Here is a 16,870-nt window from a genome sequence, read left to right as displayed (position 1 = left end):
AGCATAGTAGTAGGCTCTTACAATTGGCTTTATGCCCAGCTGCACTACTTCCTGAACTTCAGCCAGCTCCTTGTTTCCTGTCTGCCATTATTGGCCAAATTGATTAATTCAGGTGTGCTTGACCTCAGTAGTCATGGCAACAATAAGCAGACACACCTGAATTAATCAATTTGGCCAATAATGGCAGACCGGAAACAAGGAGCTGGTTGAAGTTCAGGAAGTAGTGCAGCTGGGCATAAAGCCCATTTAATTCTAAAGTATGGTATTGCATGTCTGATGTATAACTGCATTCATACTTGTTTTAGGTGGAGAATTGTAATTCATGGAGGGATTGACGGTTTCAGTCGACTCATCGTGATGCTCCAGGCATCGACAAACAATCGCAGCGCAACAGTCATGGAACTCTTTTTGAAGGCTGTTCAAAAGTATGGCGTTCCCTCTCGTGTCCGATGTGACCATGGTGGTGAAAACAACTTCATCTGTGCATTTATGGAGCTCTACAGAGGTTTCAGAAGAGGCAGTGCAATAAGGGGAAGAAGTACACACAACCAAAGAATTGAGAGACTTTGGGGGGACGTTTGGAAAGGGATTACAAACACGTACTATGACTTGTTTTCATTCCTTGAGGAAGAGAACATTATCGACGTAAATAATGAGATGCACCTCTGGGCTTTACACTTTGTGTACATCCCCCGAATAAACAGAGACCTTCACCTGTTTGCTGCACAGTGGAACAACCATGGACTCAGAACAGAGAGACACCAAACCCCTTGTCAAATTTTTGTTCGAGGCTGCTTGAGTTTGCAGAACTCCTCACTGACTGCAATTCAGGATATTTTTGCAACCCCAGCTCAGCATTTGGCTTCAAGCACTGGCCCGGCCCCAGGTCAGTCATTTCGAGCTTTTCCAGAGGCACAGTCTCTGTTCCAGTGGCAGGAAAGAGTGCATGTTCCTGATACAGTGTTTGAACTAGAGCAAAATTGTTTGCAGCAACTTGTTGAACAATGTGACCCTCTTGGTGAAGACAGAGGTTCGCTGGGAATACCCATACTCCAAAGAGTTCTGGCTTTACTGAGGCTACGGCAAAATGTGTCATAATGTCTATGAAGACATGTCGTTGTCCTTTCAGGTATTCTTTATTTTTTATTTTTTATATGGTTTCTCTGTTCCAGTGGCAGGAAAGAGTGCATGTTCCTGATACAGTGTTTGAACTAGAGCAAAATTGTTTGCAGCAACTCTTGGTGAGGACAGAGGTTCGCTGGGAATACCCATACTCCAAAGAGTTCTGGCTTTACTGAGGCTATGGCAAAATGTGTCAATGTCTATGAAGACATGTGGTTGTCCCTTTCAGGTATTTTTTTTTTTTTTTTTTTTCATATGGTTTCTCTGGGAGAAAATTGTTGTTCTGCAGTTTATTTGACCATAAATGTGTTTAATTGTAACCTGGCTTGTCCGTACTTTTATTTTATGTTGTTTTACTTATATTAAGCATTAGAGACTTCATCTAGGCTACAGCTGGTTAAATAAATGTATGCAACTGAGGAAAAGAAAAGACTGTTTGTTTGTTATTGGGATAATTTAACCAAACTCTTATCAAAGCTGTAATATTAAATCCTCCATCTTTGTCTCCATAAATGAATATTTTGAGCAGTTAGTAGTGTACACTGTTCACACTTTTACTCAAATAGTTTGCTTTGTTGACAATTAATTCCACCTACCAGTATCAAAATTGGAATGCTAATTGCCATGATACAAAAATTGTGAAAACGGCTTTAGAAATAGATTAGAAGCCAATTTAATTTATTAATAGGCTAATGATTCTTTTTAATAAGCATATTAGTAAAATGGTAGAACCAGTCTTATCTGCCGGCCATTTGATTTCGCCCTGCCGCTCAAGACCGTAGACAGTAAATCTCGGGACAGGTTGGAAACCTGTACATTTATATCTGCTGCTTCCTTTACAGATTTGCGGGAACCAATCACAAACCGGCTTATCCACCTTGCGCGCTATTGGCGAGTTTAATCGAATCCAATTCTCGACGATACTCAATAGCTTCTTTTTAGCAAATAAATCGCTCGAGTGGGTGTGAATACCACAAACTTATTTTTAATTTTTTTTTTTTTTTTTTTTTGCATAACCTGCAGAAACAGACTTCTCACCAAAACAATAAGATCCCGTATTACAGAAGTATAGTAGGCCTACATCATACAAACTTAGCCTGCAGAACTTCGTAAAAACGAGGAACAAAAACGTTTCATTTTCTTCAACAACACCATGATAAAAAACAATACATACCAAATAGCAAATCAAATATGAAGCCTACATCTGTAGAAGGGGTGCACAATTTAATATCCTACATTTAATATTTGACATTATTTAATACATTTCCAGCTCTTTACTAGTTGACATAGTTATATGAACTAATAAAATAAGGTTTAAATTAAGATACATTTCTATATAGGTAGCATTGCTGATTCCACCACACAAATGACAAAGGCGACAATTCTTTACATGTAAGATTGTAGGCTGTATCTTGAAGATTATTTATATTGAATTGTATTGATCTGTTATAAAGACGAAGATTGACATTTCGTTTAACAAAATAAGAACACAATGTTGTAAAAAATAAACAACTTAGGCTGTGTGTGTTTCGACTAGGCCTATTTTTTGTTTAATTATATCAGGTAATGAAGATAGTCTATTCACACACACACACACACACACACACATATATATATATATATATATATATATATATATACACATACATAATACACATGTAGAAAACGTATAGCATATAAAATATACATTTTTAAAAAGCGGCTCATTTATTAATTTTGCCTAGGGCTCCTATTCAGTGTTCGCCTCTGATTGGGGCTGCTACTATTTGCTTAAGCTTTTTGAACGTAGAAGTGTGATAGAGGCGTGATAGGCTATACATTTTATGTGGATAATAAAATGTGGATAAGGCATATTTTGTAGCCATGACTCATGTCCTCACAAGGCCAAGAAAATATGCAGTTTCAACGACATAACATCTTGTTATTACGCGAAAAAAATTCGTTTTTAACAAAATAAGATCTCGTTATTACGAGAAAATAATATGTATGTGGCAGCAAAGACTAAAATAAAAATAAAAAACCCGTCATATAATCGTTATATCACATCAGAATGAATGGTAGTTCAAAATATAGCCTATTATTCACCGTTAGCAAATATGAGTGTCTATTTTAAGACAAGGGCAGCGTGATAATAAATAATTTATATGTGAAATAGCCTGTCTTGTATGATGGTCGATAGCAGCGGTAGTCCGCGCTTGGGCTGGAGCGTCATCTCTTGTTTTATAGTTGAATCGTTTAGGAAGGCTCTACCTCCTTTCGTGTATCCTGGGAACTGCTTCTTATGATCTTAAGTCTTATTGATCTTAAAAAGCGAAATGGACTATATCGTGAAGCATCTGCCCATCTCATTATAATCAGTGCAATAAAGGGACCCACATCAGCAGCCACTATAAGCGGGCTTAAAACAGCTGCTGCTGTCATTTACTCAGTCAGTTGTCAGCTATCGGGTAGTCTTTCGAAATTTAAAAGACATACAACAGACCAATACAAAAGAAACGAAGCAGATAAAAATAGGGTCGAACCTGGGAGTCGAACCTCTGTCACTAAGAGCAAAACGACATTGACTGCCGTGCACGCAGAATGTATTTCACAGACATGAGGCTTGGATCATACTATATATTTACATACGATAAAGGAAAAAAGCGATAGCCTACACATGCCCAATGAAGAAATAAAAATTTGACAGGATAACATTCCAAAAACAGAACCTTAAAGACGGATCGCTATTCAGATCGACAATCTACTACATTTGTCTTTCCATCCATTAGATGGGCTGAACTTTGAAGAAAAGGGTGGGGCTGCTTATAATATTATACAAAACGCCGCTTTTTACGCCGTCTTTGTCAGACAGAAGCGCCGCAAATAACGGCGCACTGTGGGTGGCCTCCGGCGTCAGAAACGGCGTCATTGCCTGGATAAAAAAAAACGCCGAAAATGACGGCAAATTGGCTTTGTAAACGCCGTAATTTGCGGCGTTTGTACCACAGGACGCCGTAATTTGCGGCGTCTTTTCGTCTTAAACGCCGTAAATACCGGCGTTCTGAGAATGAAACGCGTTTGGATAGTGGCGAAATTTGACCCTTTTGGCTTTCCATACAGCCGCGCTCCACACGACGCGCGCAAGCAGGACAGGACCTTCGTTCAACATGCAGGCCGCTCAAGGAACGCAGCAACACATGAGAGAACCCTTCCACATGCAAGTAAATTTGGGTTACCCTGTTTTCAGAGCATTAAGAATGTGTTTTCGTGTTGTTTCAGAAAGGTTGATGTCGAGGTGAAATTGTACCAGCTCTGTCTCTCTCCCTCGCTCTCTCTCACCAACTTTCTCCCTTTCTCTCTCTCTCTCCAACTCATGTTTACATGGGTACCAATTGTCTAAACGCCCCGCGTCGTCTTAGTTTGTGTTTAATGTTTGTAAATACATGTATCATTGTAGTAAATGCTTAAGTAGTTCAGCTTCATTAAATACATTATATCCTTTTGATTGACTCATTGCCTGTTGCTCATAACCCAAGTCACTGATATGCTTCGATAACGTTACGAGCTCTTTACAGAAATACCTCAGACGGGTATGTGTAAACTTTATAGAGCAAGAAAACTAATTCTTGTGGCCACAGAATTTGTTTTCACAACTCTATAAATTAATTGAGCTAATTAATTTTACCTGTCTTGTAAAACGTGGTCTGTATAATTAGTTACAATTCATTTGTGATTAATTGTGGGGATACACATGTATGCACGCAGGTAAAATGACAAAGCCTCCCTTAATGGGAGATTTATTAACATGTAAGACTGGGCTGATCCAAATCTGTATGAATAATTATTAGTTATTAATTATTAATTATGACCAGCAAATTCCCCATTGATCAGACCCAGGTAGTGTCTTTACAAATTGTACTACTTAAAAAAAATATGCATTGCATATTTATTTCGCTTTGCAAATTCGCTTCCACAAATTCAGTGGTTCAAATTCGACAGTAAATTCAACATTGACATCCAGGAGCTGCAGGAAAAGCAGTAGATTACAGAGCATAATCCCCATCTGCTGTTAGTCGACCTCACCAGCAGGGGGTGCAAGCGCGTGTTGTTGACGAAGACCAGAGCAACAGTTAGAGCAAGCCATTCATTAATAAAAACTCAGCATGCATTAAGTTTTTTGTGACGATTATCTGGGTCAGTATATATGCGGAAAAGATGATAAAGGCACAAAAGCTGTTTTTATGTTTCATTCATTGTTACTTTCCCTGTGTAGCCTTATGTTATCAGCTTTTTCTACAGTGAACGGGATTATAATCGGTTTCCCTCAATACATCATCATACTCAAAGATTCCCCTTCCGTCAGGACAAAGCGCTTAACGTAGCTTAATGGACTACAGTGATATAAAAGACCAAACTCGCACCTTATTTTGGAAGTATGTTTTGTACATGTACATGTACTGCATTAGATTAAACTGGGAAGTAGCACTTTCATATTGTTGTTCTATATTGTTAGTTTAACTAAGTCGCTTTGGATAAAAGTGTCAGCTAAAAGACTAAATGTAAAATTGGGTTGACATTCGCACATTTAGGGACCGTCTCTAAAGTAACAAGTCCTATAGGCCTAAACGTTTCGAACTTCAATAGCAAACTTCAATCTATTTGAATAAATTGCGCATTATGCCTGAGCCTGACACCTACATGAACACTTTACAGTTGGTTTTATGACTGTAAGTCGTTCTTTTCAAATGGTATTGAAGTTAGAAACGTGTATACCAATGTCGTATGTAACTTTAGAGACGGTCCCTAAATGTGTGAATGTCCAATGTCAAGCCAAATTTATGCCAGTATATCACTGGGAAACGCTCAGCATTAAACTTTGCGCGTTAAATTCATATTCTGAGTCCATCTGCTAGCCTGCGAGTTTGGTCTTTTGTTAAGCGTTTTATATGTCCAGCAGGGGAATCCTAGCCTGGTTCTACCAGACTCTCATACATTTCATTTGTACAGAGAGTCTGGCCTCGCTCCATTGAGAAACGTTTACTTCCTTGTAGGCGGGTTCTCTGTTAAAGTTCAAAACTATTGGATCTGCCCAGCGTCACTCAGGATCTGCCATAGCCAATCGCTAACGTGTGGTCGTGACGTATGTCATGCGCCGAAACCGGCTGGAAACAACAAGTCCGAATTCCATATTCATAAATCTAAATATCTAAATGCTAAACCTCTCTTTCTTATATTTGTGAAAGAATTTTAAAAATACCTCTTTTCAATTAAGTTGTCTGAGAACAAAAAAAGCCTTAAAAACATTATCTGTTTGTAATTATTTTCCTTTTTTCAGTGTCATGTAATTTCTCTTAACTTGTTCATGTTTATTTTATATTATCCCCCTACTGTTTTATTTTATTTTTGTTTTGTTTTTATTATTATTTTTTGTTTGTTTTTGTATTATGTTTTCTGTTATCACTTGTGTATTGTTTTAAGCAATAAAAAAAACAAGTCCGAATGATCAGAGGATTATGTTTAGAATAAGATGTCTGTCAACGAGAGCTGCATGTTTTGTTCATCGAATTTAAGAGTTCAAGGAACAATTCTAAATTCTAAATGTATATTTGACACTAATGACAGTGATGTATTCAGTCAACTGTCGAAGCTGGGTGTAATCATTAACAATACGCCACTGCGGTCGTTTCGGATCTGCCGCAAATGCTGTAGCTGAGCTGCCCAGCACCAACTCCTAACCTTTCTGCCTCCCTCACTTGGTCCTCCATTAGTGCAACAAGAAGAGACGACAACATCTATACACAGCAAAAACTCCAGAGTTAAATTAACTCTCCTGGGAGTTTATATGGCTCCAGACTCAGTGTTAAAATATGAGTGTTAAATTAACACTCAAGAGTGTTAAAGTTAATGAGCTCATTAAGTGATTAATTGAGTGATGATTGACCATTATTGAAGACACCTGATGTTAACAAGCAGAATCACCAAAGGAGAAAATCGAATTTTTTAAGACACCATTATGGTGATCAGTGATCGCTTTAGTTGGGCTCTTGACCCTTAAACTGTTAACTTTAAAATTTGTTTCTTTGTTGTATCTGAGTTATAACTGCCAGATGAACAAAGAAAATGTTTATCAGGTGGTGTTGGTTATATTTTGACATAATCATAATTTGATCTGAATCACTGAACTCATTTAGAGTCTAATCTCTGACTTAAATGTATATTGTTGCTTACGGCGTCAATATGATTCTACAGCAAAAGATCCAGAATTTTTTTAATAATCTAAAGGATTTCTTTAGAGTTGTTCTGCTAAAACAAAATCTTTTTTTAGGCACACACAGACATCAAGAATCAGTGTATGAATCTCAACAATGGTGACAAAGAATATTCAATTAGGGAAAGGAAATTACTAAAACAATTCAGATCATAATTTATTCATACCGCAATGCATGATGGGAGCCATGAATGTGTTTTGATTGGTGGCACCCAGAATGCACTGCAACATGCTTTATTATTGTCACCATTGTTGAGAATCACAGGCTGATTCTTGATGTCAGTGTGTCTAATTACAGTAAACTTCCAAGTCTTTTTATCAGAACAATTTTTAAGAAATATTTTGGATTATTTTGATAATACTGAAAATCATTTGCTGTAGAATCACAGGTCTGATGTAATCAACAAGGTAGACATAACTCTCTAATAGAGATTTGATATTCAGGTCAAATTATGATTATGTCAAAACATAACAAACAACACCTGGTCAACTTTTCTCTTTGTTCATCTGGCAGTTATAATTCAGATACAACAGCCAAACAAAAACTGAATTTAATGATTTAAGGGCCATGAGCCCAACTAAAGCAAACACTGATCTCCATAACGGTGTCTTAAAAAAGTAGATTTTCTCCTTTGGTGATTCTGCTTGTTAACATCAGGTGTCTTCAATATTAGTCAATCATCACACAATTAATCACTTAATGAGCTCATTAACTTTAACACTCTTGAGTGTTAATTTAACACTCATATTTTAACACTGAGTCTGGAGCCATATAAACTCCCAGGAGAGTTAATTTAACTCTGGAGTTTTTGCTGTGTAGGCTTTACATCCCTATCGTTCGCCTTAGCTAACTCATTCACCACTAGCGGAGTGAGCTGGAAAATTAAACTTTTCCCGAACCCCGTGGGGAGGAGGGCCACAACATCATGGCCACCAACAACACTTAGCAAACATTGATCTTGCTCCGGCTTTAACTTCTGTATATTCGGCAGTTTTGCAACAACGGACCGAATAGATTTTCTCACGTCTTTCTCCGCTGCCATTACTGAACTCCAACTCAAACTGACGCGCTACATCAACGTCATCGTTGTCAGCCACTCCCTCTGTTCGCTGATTGGACCGGTAAAAAAATTATTTCTGGAAACCAAAGTCTACAGCACAATCCCAGACGTAGTACTGAAGGAAAATAAAATTGAGCGGAAGTGCGTAGGAGGGCGGAGCCAGGCTAGGGGAATCCTGACATATTGAGGGAAACCAAACCCTAGTACTGCATGCAGCACATCGCTGCAATGTAAGGTTAAGGCAACTAAGCAACCAAGAGAAATATATGTCAAATGTAACACTGGATCTGTACATCCGCATCAGGGGAATAACATTATCGTTCATGGTAGAGAAAGATGCATGTAGGCTACACAGGAAAAGTAATCGTGAACACACTGAATTTCGCATAAAACAGACGTCATAATAATCACAAATACACTTACATTTTTGTAAATAAGTTTTTATGAATGAATGGCTTGCGCTAACTGTTGCTCTGGTCTTCGTCAACAACACGCGCTTGCACCCCCTGCTGGTGAGGTCGACTAACAGCAGATGGAGATTATTCTCGGTAATCTACTGCTTTTCCTGCAGCTCCTGGATGTCAACGTTGAATTTACTGTCGAATTTGAACCACTGAATTTGTGGAAGCGAATTTGCAAAGCGAAATAAAATGGACCGAAAACCGCCTGTTGAATATTATAGGTTGTATTTTTAATCAGTTTAAATATTTGGGAAATTAAATACGAAAGGTGAATATGAATTATTGAAATTGTACTAATGAAAATGTGTTTGAAATGTTTTGATTTGAAATATTCACAGCTTAAATATTCAACCATGCTAAATTTCAGCCTATAAAAAAAATGCAAGCCCTAAAAATACAATGCATTAAAATACAAGCAGGGTTAATGCAATGCATAATTTTTTCAAGTAGTACAATTCAACAGGCTTTTTGTTTCAAAAACATTTGGCATTATTTTACTTCCATACGTTTTTCAACGGCTCTGGTCCACACACGTCTTATTTTGCGCGAAAAGGAAACACACGTCACATTCGGGCACGAGGCTACATTGCGCATGCGTCGAACCGTGCGACGCACACACGCTCCGAACTGAGACAAGCGAACCGAACGGTTCGGATGTTTTTTCATGTACCGTGACACCCCTAGTTCAAAAAAGTATAAATATTATTCACAATGATGAATATATTACCTGATCTTGAATCTGTAATTCCACTAACAAGCAGGAGAGTCAAACACATGAACTTCATCTCTGAGAAACAGATGCTAAAAATACAATATTAAAAAAAGAGAAAACATTACAGAAGTTTGTCAGCATACATGCTTTTTGCCGTAGAATAATATTTACACTTAAACTTCTGTCCAAAAGCAAGATACACATTTACATTCACTTTCTGTTTAAAGACCGGATACAAAACCGGATACAAATACACAATGTGTATCTACATGTAGTACAAATAAATACATATAAACACATGTTGAAGGTCGTTGAATCAGGATTTCATTTTCAAAAATGCAAATATATCTTTAATTCTGATTCAAAAACCTGTCATTTCTTTACAAGATTAAGTATTACATGCATTAAACCTGTTGAACTCAAACATGGTCCTCGAGTCACACTCGTTCCAGACTTCAGGTAAATGTGTTTCTGATTCTTCCACTTACCTTCAACTCAACATTCACTGTTTTCTCAAGACTGTCTTAATTAATTGTGTCCATATGAAAGTTTAGTACGATCGTGAGGAGATCCTTCCTGTTTATATCCACTTTCTCTTTCTCTTTCTCTTGTAACGCCTGAACAGACACAGTCCCTCCCATCATTCAGGCTGATAAACCCGATAACGTTTCTTCTGTCACAGACACTTCTCGCTTTATTCTGATGTAAAATATGGCAGACATGTTACATGGAATTAAATGAAAATGTGAACACAAATGTATGATGAAACAATATATACATCCACAACACAAATATAGGGAGAACTGTGACCCCACTGACAATATACCAGAAATACATTTCAAAAGACAGTTTATCACATATAAAATTTATTCTTGAAAAAAAAAAAAAACATAATATAAATCTCATCTAACATTTCATGTTCATTTAAAATAAAATAAGTTTAGATAATAGAAAAACAAAGGAGACAAAAGTTTGGACATTCATCAAAATGAATCGATCTAAAGTCATTAGTTTCCGAATCGTCACAGAAGTTGTGTATTTATTGCACTGGTTTGCTGGTCTTTCTCATCACATTAAAAAAACTTAGAGGTGAACTCAAGTCATTTAATTCTCATTGAAAAAGTTGTTTAAAATCATGTACTCCCACACAGCAAAATTCCCAGTGTTAAATTAACACTCTGAGTGTGGACTCAAATAAACACTGAAGCAGTGTTAAAGTTAACACTGAAGCAGTGTTAAAGGTAATGAGATAATTAAGTGAATAATTGAGGGATGATTGAGCATCATTGAAGACACCTGATGATAACAAGCAGAATCACTGAAGGAGAAAACCGTAATTTTAAGTCACCATTATGGTGATCAGTATTTGCTTTAGTTGGGCTCTTGACCCTTTAATCATTAACTTCAGATTTTGTTTGGCTGCTGTACGTGAGTTATAACAGCCAGATGAGCATATAGAAAAGGTGATCTGATGGTGTTGGTTATGTTTTAACATAATCATTATTTCACAATCATTTGACCTGAATTACTGAACTCATATATAGGCCAATTTCTGAGTTAGGTTTACTTTATTAATTATTGCAGCACTGTCCTTGTATGGCATCATATTTTTAGCCTTTTCAATGAAACCAAATGATCAACAAAAAAAAAACGTCAAAAATTATTTATGTTGGCACACACAGACATCAAGAATTAGCATATGAATCTCAGCAATGGTGACAAACAGATCACTTCTGAACATAAGCTCATTATTTATTCATGCAGCAATGCATGATTGGAGCCATGAATGAGTTATTATTGGTGGCACCCAGAATGCACTGCAACATGCTTTAATAATTGTCACCATTGTTGAGATTCACAGGCTGATTCTTGATGTCTTTGTGTCTAAAAACTGTATCAAATAAATGATTTTTTTTTTTTTTTGTATATGAGACGTGTATAAAATACATTTCTGTGGATTACTTTGTAAAAGTTTAAAACACTATGCTGTGCAAGAATAGTGCTACTATAATTGATAAAGTAAACCTACTTTGGGCTCTATATGAGTTCAGTAATTCAGGTCAAATGATTGTGAAATAATGATTATGTTAAAACACAACCAACACCATCAGATCACCTTTTCTATATGTTCATCTGGCTGTTATAACTCACGTACAGCAGCCAAACAAAATCTGAAGTCAATGATTAAAGGGTCAAGAGCCCAACTAAAGCAAACACTGATCACCGTAATGGTGACTTAAAATTACGGTTTTCTCCTTCAGTGATTCTGCTTGTTATCATCAGGTGTCTTCAATGATGCTCAATCATCCCTCAATTATTCACTTAATTATCTCATTAACTTTAACACTGCTTCAGTGTTAACTTTAACACTGCTTCAGTGTTTATATGAGTCCACACTCAGAGTGTTAATTTAACACTGGGGATTTTGCTGTGCACATAGACTCAAATCAGTGGACTAATTATTTATATTTTCAAAAAAATCATGACTGACTAAACAGAGCATTTTTTCTACAATGGTTGTTGCATGATGTCACTGATAATGATTCATGCCATTAGGCGTCATTTACAACATAAAAATTACTGTGTGCATCTTTAATATCTCTGCTTATGCACAATAGTTTCCAAATTTATTATCAATACTAACATTTTCTGTTTCTCATTGCTCTTTCTCACATCATAACTTTTGGCCTCAAATACTTCCCCAGATAGCAACATTGTTTCGGCCCAGATCCGGCCCGCATCTGGCATCTGGCCCACATGCAGCGTGCAATGATGGGACTTGGGCGGACCGCTCCAGTTTGCCAGATCTGAGCCACAAGCAGGCCATAGCAAGTCAAGTCAAGTCAAGTCAAGTCAAGTATATTTGTATAGCGCTTTTCACAATACAGATTGTATCAAAGCAGCTTTACAGTATTAATTAAAATAATAATAAACGTCCACGTTTGGTAATGCTAATCAATAGTATTATTGATTGATTAAATTAAATTGAATATCCCCAACTGAGCAAGCCAATGGCAACAGTGGCAAGGAACCAAAAAAACTCCATCAAGTGACCTAATGGTGACCTAAAGCTCCATCAGGTGACCTAATGGAGAGAAAAAAAACCTTGGGAGAACCCAGGCTCAGTCGGGGGCCAGTTCTCCTCTGGCGGTTATGAACTAGAGGCCGGAATTAACTGCAAGATTAAAAATATTATATGAATGCCTGGCTGAAGAGATGCGTCTTTAATCTAGTTTTGAACTGGGAGAGCGAGTCTGCGCAGCGAACAGTATCAGGAAGGCTATTCCAGAGTTTTGGAGCTAAATGTGAAAATGCTCTCCTTCCTTTAGTGGATCTGGATATCCTAGGTTTAACCAAAAGCCTCGAATTTAGTGATCTTAAAGGGTTAGTTCACCTAAAAATGAAAATGAAGTCATTAATTACTCACCCCCATGCTGTACCAACCCCGTAAGACCTTCGTTCATCTTCGGAACACAAATGAAGATATTTTTGATTAAATCTGAGAGGTGGATCACTGACTGTAAAACCTAACAGTAATACTTACTCAATTAAATTGAGTTCACTGCACTCAAATAATAGCAAAACTTGAGGTGGCTTGAGTGACTGAAACAGAACTCAAACTGAATGAGTTAAAGAACATTTCTAGATCCCAGAATGATAATTGAATAATAATTGTATAGTTAAGTTAATTAATAATCAATTAAGTGATGATTGATCATTAGTGATGAACACCTGCTGTTAACAAGCAGAATCACTGAAGGAAAGATAAACACAAGAAATACAAGGTTTAAGGTCACCATGATGGAGATCAGCGTTTGCTTTATTTGGGCTCTTGACCCTTGACGTTCGAGTACAAGTTTTTCTTTGGCTGCTTTAATTTAATGTTTATGATACATTTGTTATTGCACAAAATTCAAGGAAAATTATGGTTTGGTTATGACAATCATCACTTAATGACTTGATTCACTGATCTCATTCAGAGTCTAATCTCTGATTATATTATTAGTTGTATTCGAAACTAAGATTCTACAACATAAGAACCAGCAATGTTATGACTACCAGATAGTATGAAGGATTTTATAGAAAATGTAATTCATTACCAAAACTAACACAGATATCAAGAATCAGCATATGAATCTCAACAATGGTGACCATTAAAAAACGATTAATACTGCAATGCATGCTGGGTACTACCATAATACAAACCTTATCCATGGCTCCCAGCATGCATTGCAGCATGAATCGTTTTTTAATGGTCACCATTGTTGAGATTCATATACTGATTCTTGATATCTGTGTAAGTCAGAGGATTCCATAGAGGTTTTTAAAATCTAATTGTAACAACAATGGGCCTTACAGCAGAATCAAATTTCTTTTATAATGACTAATACAAGTTATATATCACCTGTTTAATCAGAGATTATTCTCTAGAAAAGATCAGAGAATCAAGACACCAAATGATGATTCATCATTCCATAAATCATCATAAAAACACAAGCTCAAATTTTCTTTTGGCTTTTGTGCCATAACAAATGTGTTATATAAACACTCAGTTACAGCAGCCATAGGAAAAACTGCTGTTATAAAGTCAAGGGTCAAGAGCCCAACTAAAGCAAACACTGACCACTATCATGGTGTCTTTAAATGAAACTCAATAAATCCTCTTCATCTAAATCTCTGTTCATTCACAATAACAACTTCTGTAGACGCATGATAAAAGTCAAACTGGTTAGTAATAAGTGAAGCTGGTAATGCTGTTTGTGGAGTTGTTCAATCCTCCTCTGCTGAGATTTTGAGATATTTAAACATATTTTATCTTCAGTTGATTTCGTCTAATGTTGTGGTTGGAAGTCAGTTGTAGGTCTTGTGTTTCTCTTTCCTTCAGTGATTCTGCATGTTAACAGCAGGTGTTCATCATTAATGCTTAATAATCACTTAATTAATCACTTCATTAATCACTTAATTTCTTGACTGCAATATCTACTTTTAGTGAACTCAACTGAAATAATTTCAGAGTACTCATAACTATTGTTTTTATAAACTTAAATGAATTGAGGCAATCGGTTTCCTCAAATGTAATGAGTTAGCTTAACTCATTGGATTTGACTTTGTGTGTGATATTGTGAGCTAGCAGTAACTGCAAGTGCTCTGAGTTCATTTAAAGTTTGTCATTTCACTGTTTTTACTCAATAAAGTGAAGTTTCAGCTATATACAGTATTAAATGCAGTGTAAAGTTTAATTGTGTTTCAAGAAATATCATTGTTTTAGTGAACTCGATTAAAATAAGTTCAGAGTACTCATAACTATTGATTTTAATAAACTTAAATGAATTGAGGCAATCGGTTTCCTCAAATGAAATGAGTTAGCTTAACTTGTTGGGTTTTACAGTGTCACTGTAAAAAATTTACTGTAAAATTTACAGCAACTTACTGGCAATTTTGGTTGCCAGTAAGCCTGTAAATTTTACAAGATTACCGTAAATCATAAACTACAATTAACTGTAAAAAAATACTGCACACCTGTAAAAGCAGAAAAACAAGAGCAGCTGTGAATTTACAGTTCTTTATTGTATTATTTACAGTATGATTATTTGATAATTTGAGGAAACCGATTATCTTAAATTGGTCAATTGACATTTCATATTTGTACTGTGATTTTATTTCATTTGATTCCACTAAAAAATAAAATTAATTTAAATGAGTTAACAAACCATCTATTTAACTCAATCCTCTCGCAGATAATTGTTAGTTAACAACAGCATACACCTGAATTGACGAACTTAACAAAAAGATCATCAATACAACAGCAACTACAGTCACTGCCTTTAAATAAAGCAACACACAGCATAACATCGGTGTTTTTCTGCTCATCCTGACCTGAAGCAAAGGCTCTACTCTTCAACACAATGGTGACACACAAAACACAACAGAAACACTTTAAATCCCAACAGAACTATATCACTATATCATTATGTGCAAAACCACATAAAATCACACTTCATTTCAGCATTTACTCTCCTGAGCAGTCATTCATATAAATATATATTCACATTTCACATTTATTGTCACATAAATACATGCACAGAAAATAACTTATTTTGTTTAGTAAATTTGACTTAGATTGTATAGTAAACTACTGACTTCCAGCCACAGCCATATATTTAATCAACTGAAAAGAAAAGAAGACAGTACATATCTAAAGATCTCAGCAGAGGAGGAGTAAATAACTCATTACCAGCGTCACTTGTCAAGGTCTTTTTGAGAATTAACTGAGGTTTAGATGTTGATGATCTATGGTTTAGTTTGCAGTCACCATGGTGGTGATAAGTGTTGGCTTTAGTTGGGCTGTTACCCTTGACATTGCAACATTAGTTTATCTCTGGCTGCTTTACCTGTGTGTTTATAATGCACAATAGTTATAGCAATAAAGCCAAGAGAAAACAAATCTGGTGACTATGACTGTAATGATTATGGGATCAAAAGAGCTTACAGATCAGTAGCACCTCCTTTCACCCAGATTTTAATGTCTTTTCAGTCATATGGTTCTTTCCATATAATTGAGTAATATAGTGATTTTCCATAAGGCAATTTAACAACATTATCATTTTAATGATTTAAAAACAAAATGGCATAGACAGTTTAAAAAAACATCAAGTTATCAAGTCACACACAGACATCAACAATCAGCATATGAATCTCAACAATGGTGACACTCAAATGAAACGCTTCATGTTGCAATGCATGCTGGGTATCACCTTTATACAGAACTCCCAGCATGCATTGCAGCATGCATAAATTATGCAGCTGAATTGTCTTATTTTCTTTTCTTCTTACCATGTGCTTTTATTTTTGTTGTTGTTTTTTGATGTGACTTTTTAGTAGCTTTATTTGTGATGTTCAGAGTTGATCTATCTATATTATGTTTGTCACCATAGTTGAGGTTCATATGCTGATTCTTGATACACGTGTGTTACAGTTGATTGAAAGGTGTTATGAATCTTATATATGTCAAACACGAATTACCTGATATAATCACAACTGAACATCATCATCATGCTGCAGAATCACACGACTATAAGAATCAGTAAGGTGAAATCTGTTACAACCTCAATTATATAATCAAATATTTTTTCTGATCAAGAACAGCCATTAGATATTGTCAAGGCTGATATAAATAGACATCTACCAACACCTGAACATCATTTTACTTGACTTCAATTGCAATAATAAATTTGTCCTATAAATACAAGGTTATAGTAGCCGAAGT

General features: G+C 36.1%; 1 protein-coding gene across 1 annotated transcript in view; it reads right to left on the bottom strand.

Moving 5' to 3' along the window:
- The window catches only part of LOC130095105 (butyrophilin subfamily 1 member A1-like), a 61,997-nt gene extending 51,885 nt beyond the window's left edge, over positions 1-10,112 (bottom strand). Inside the window, exons 1-2 of the mRNA XM_056261760.1 lie at positions 10,092-10,112; positions 9,619-9,678 (exon numbers count right to left, since the gene is read on the bottom strand). Of these exons, the coding sequence (XP_056117735.1) occupies positions 9,619-9,676 (58 nt within the window). The 5' untranslated portion in view covers positions 9,677-9,678; positions 10,092-10,112. The remainder of the gene's footprint in view (positions 1-9,618; positions 9,679-10,091) is intronic.
- Positions 10,113-16,870: the final 6,758 nt, after the last annotated feature.

The sequence above is a fragment of the Rhinichthys klamathensis genome, unplaced genomic scaffold, assembly GCF_029890125.1.
Source record: "Rhinichthys klamathensis goyatoka isolate OS25496 unplaced genomic scaffold, OSU_Roscu_1.1 h1tg000185l_1, whole genome shotgun sequence".
Classification (NCBI taxonomy): Eukaryota; Metazoa; Chordata; class Actinopteri; order Cypriniformes; family Leuciscidae; genus Rhinichthys; species Rhinichthys klamathensis.
Note: the sequence above shows the minus strand (reverse complement) of the source record. Positions and strands in the feature narration are given on the sequence as shown.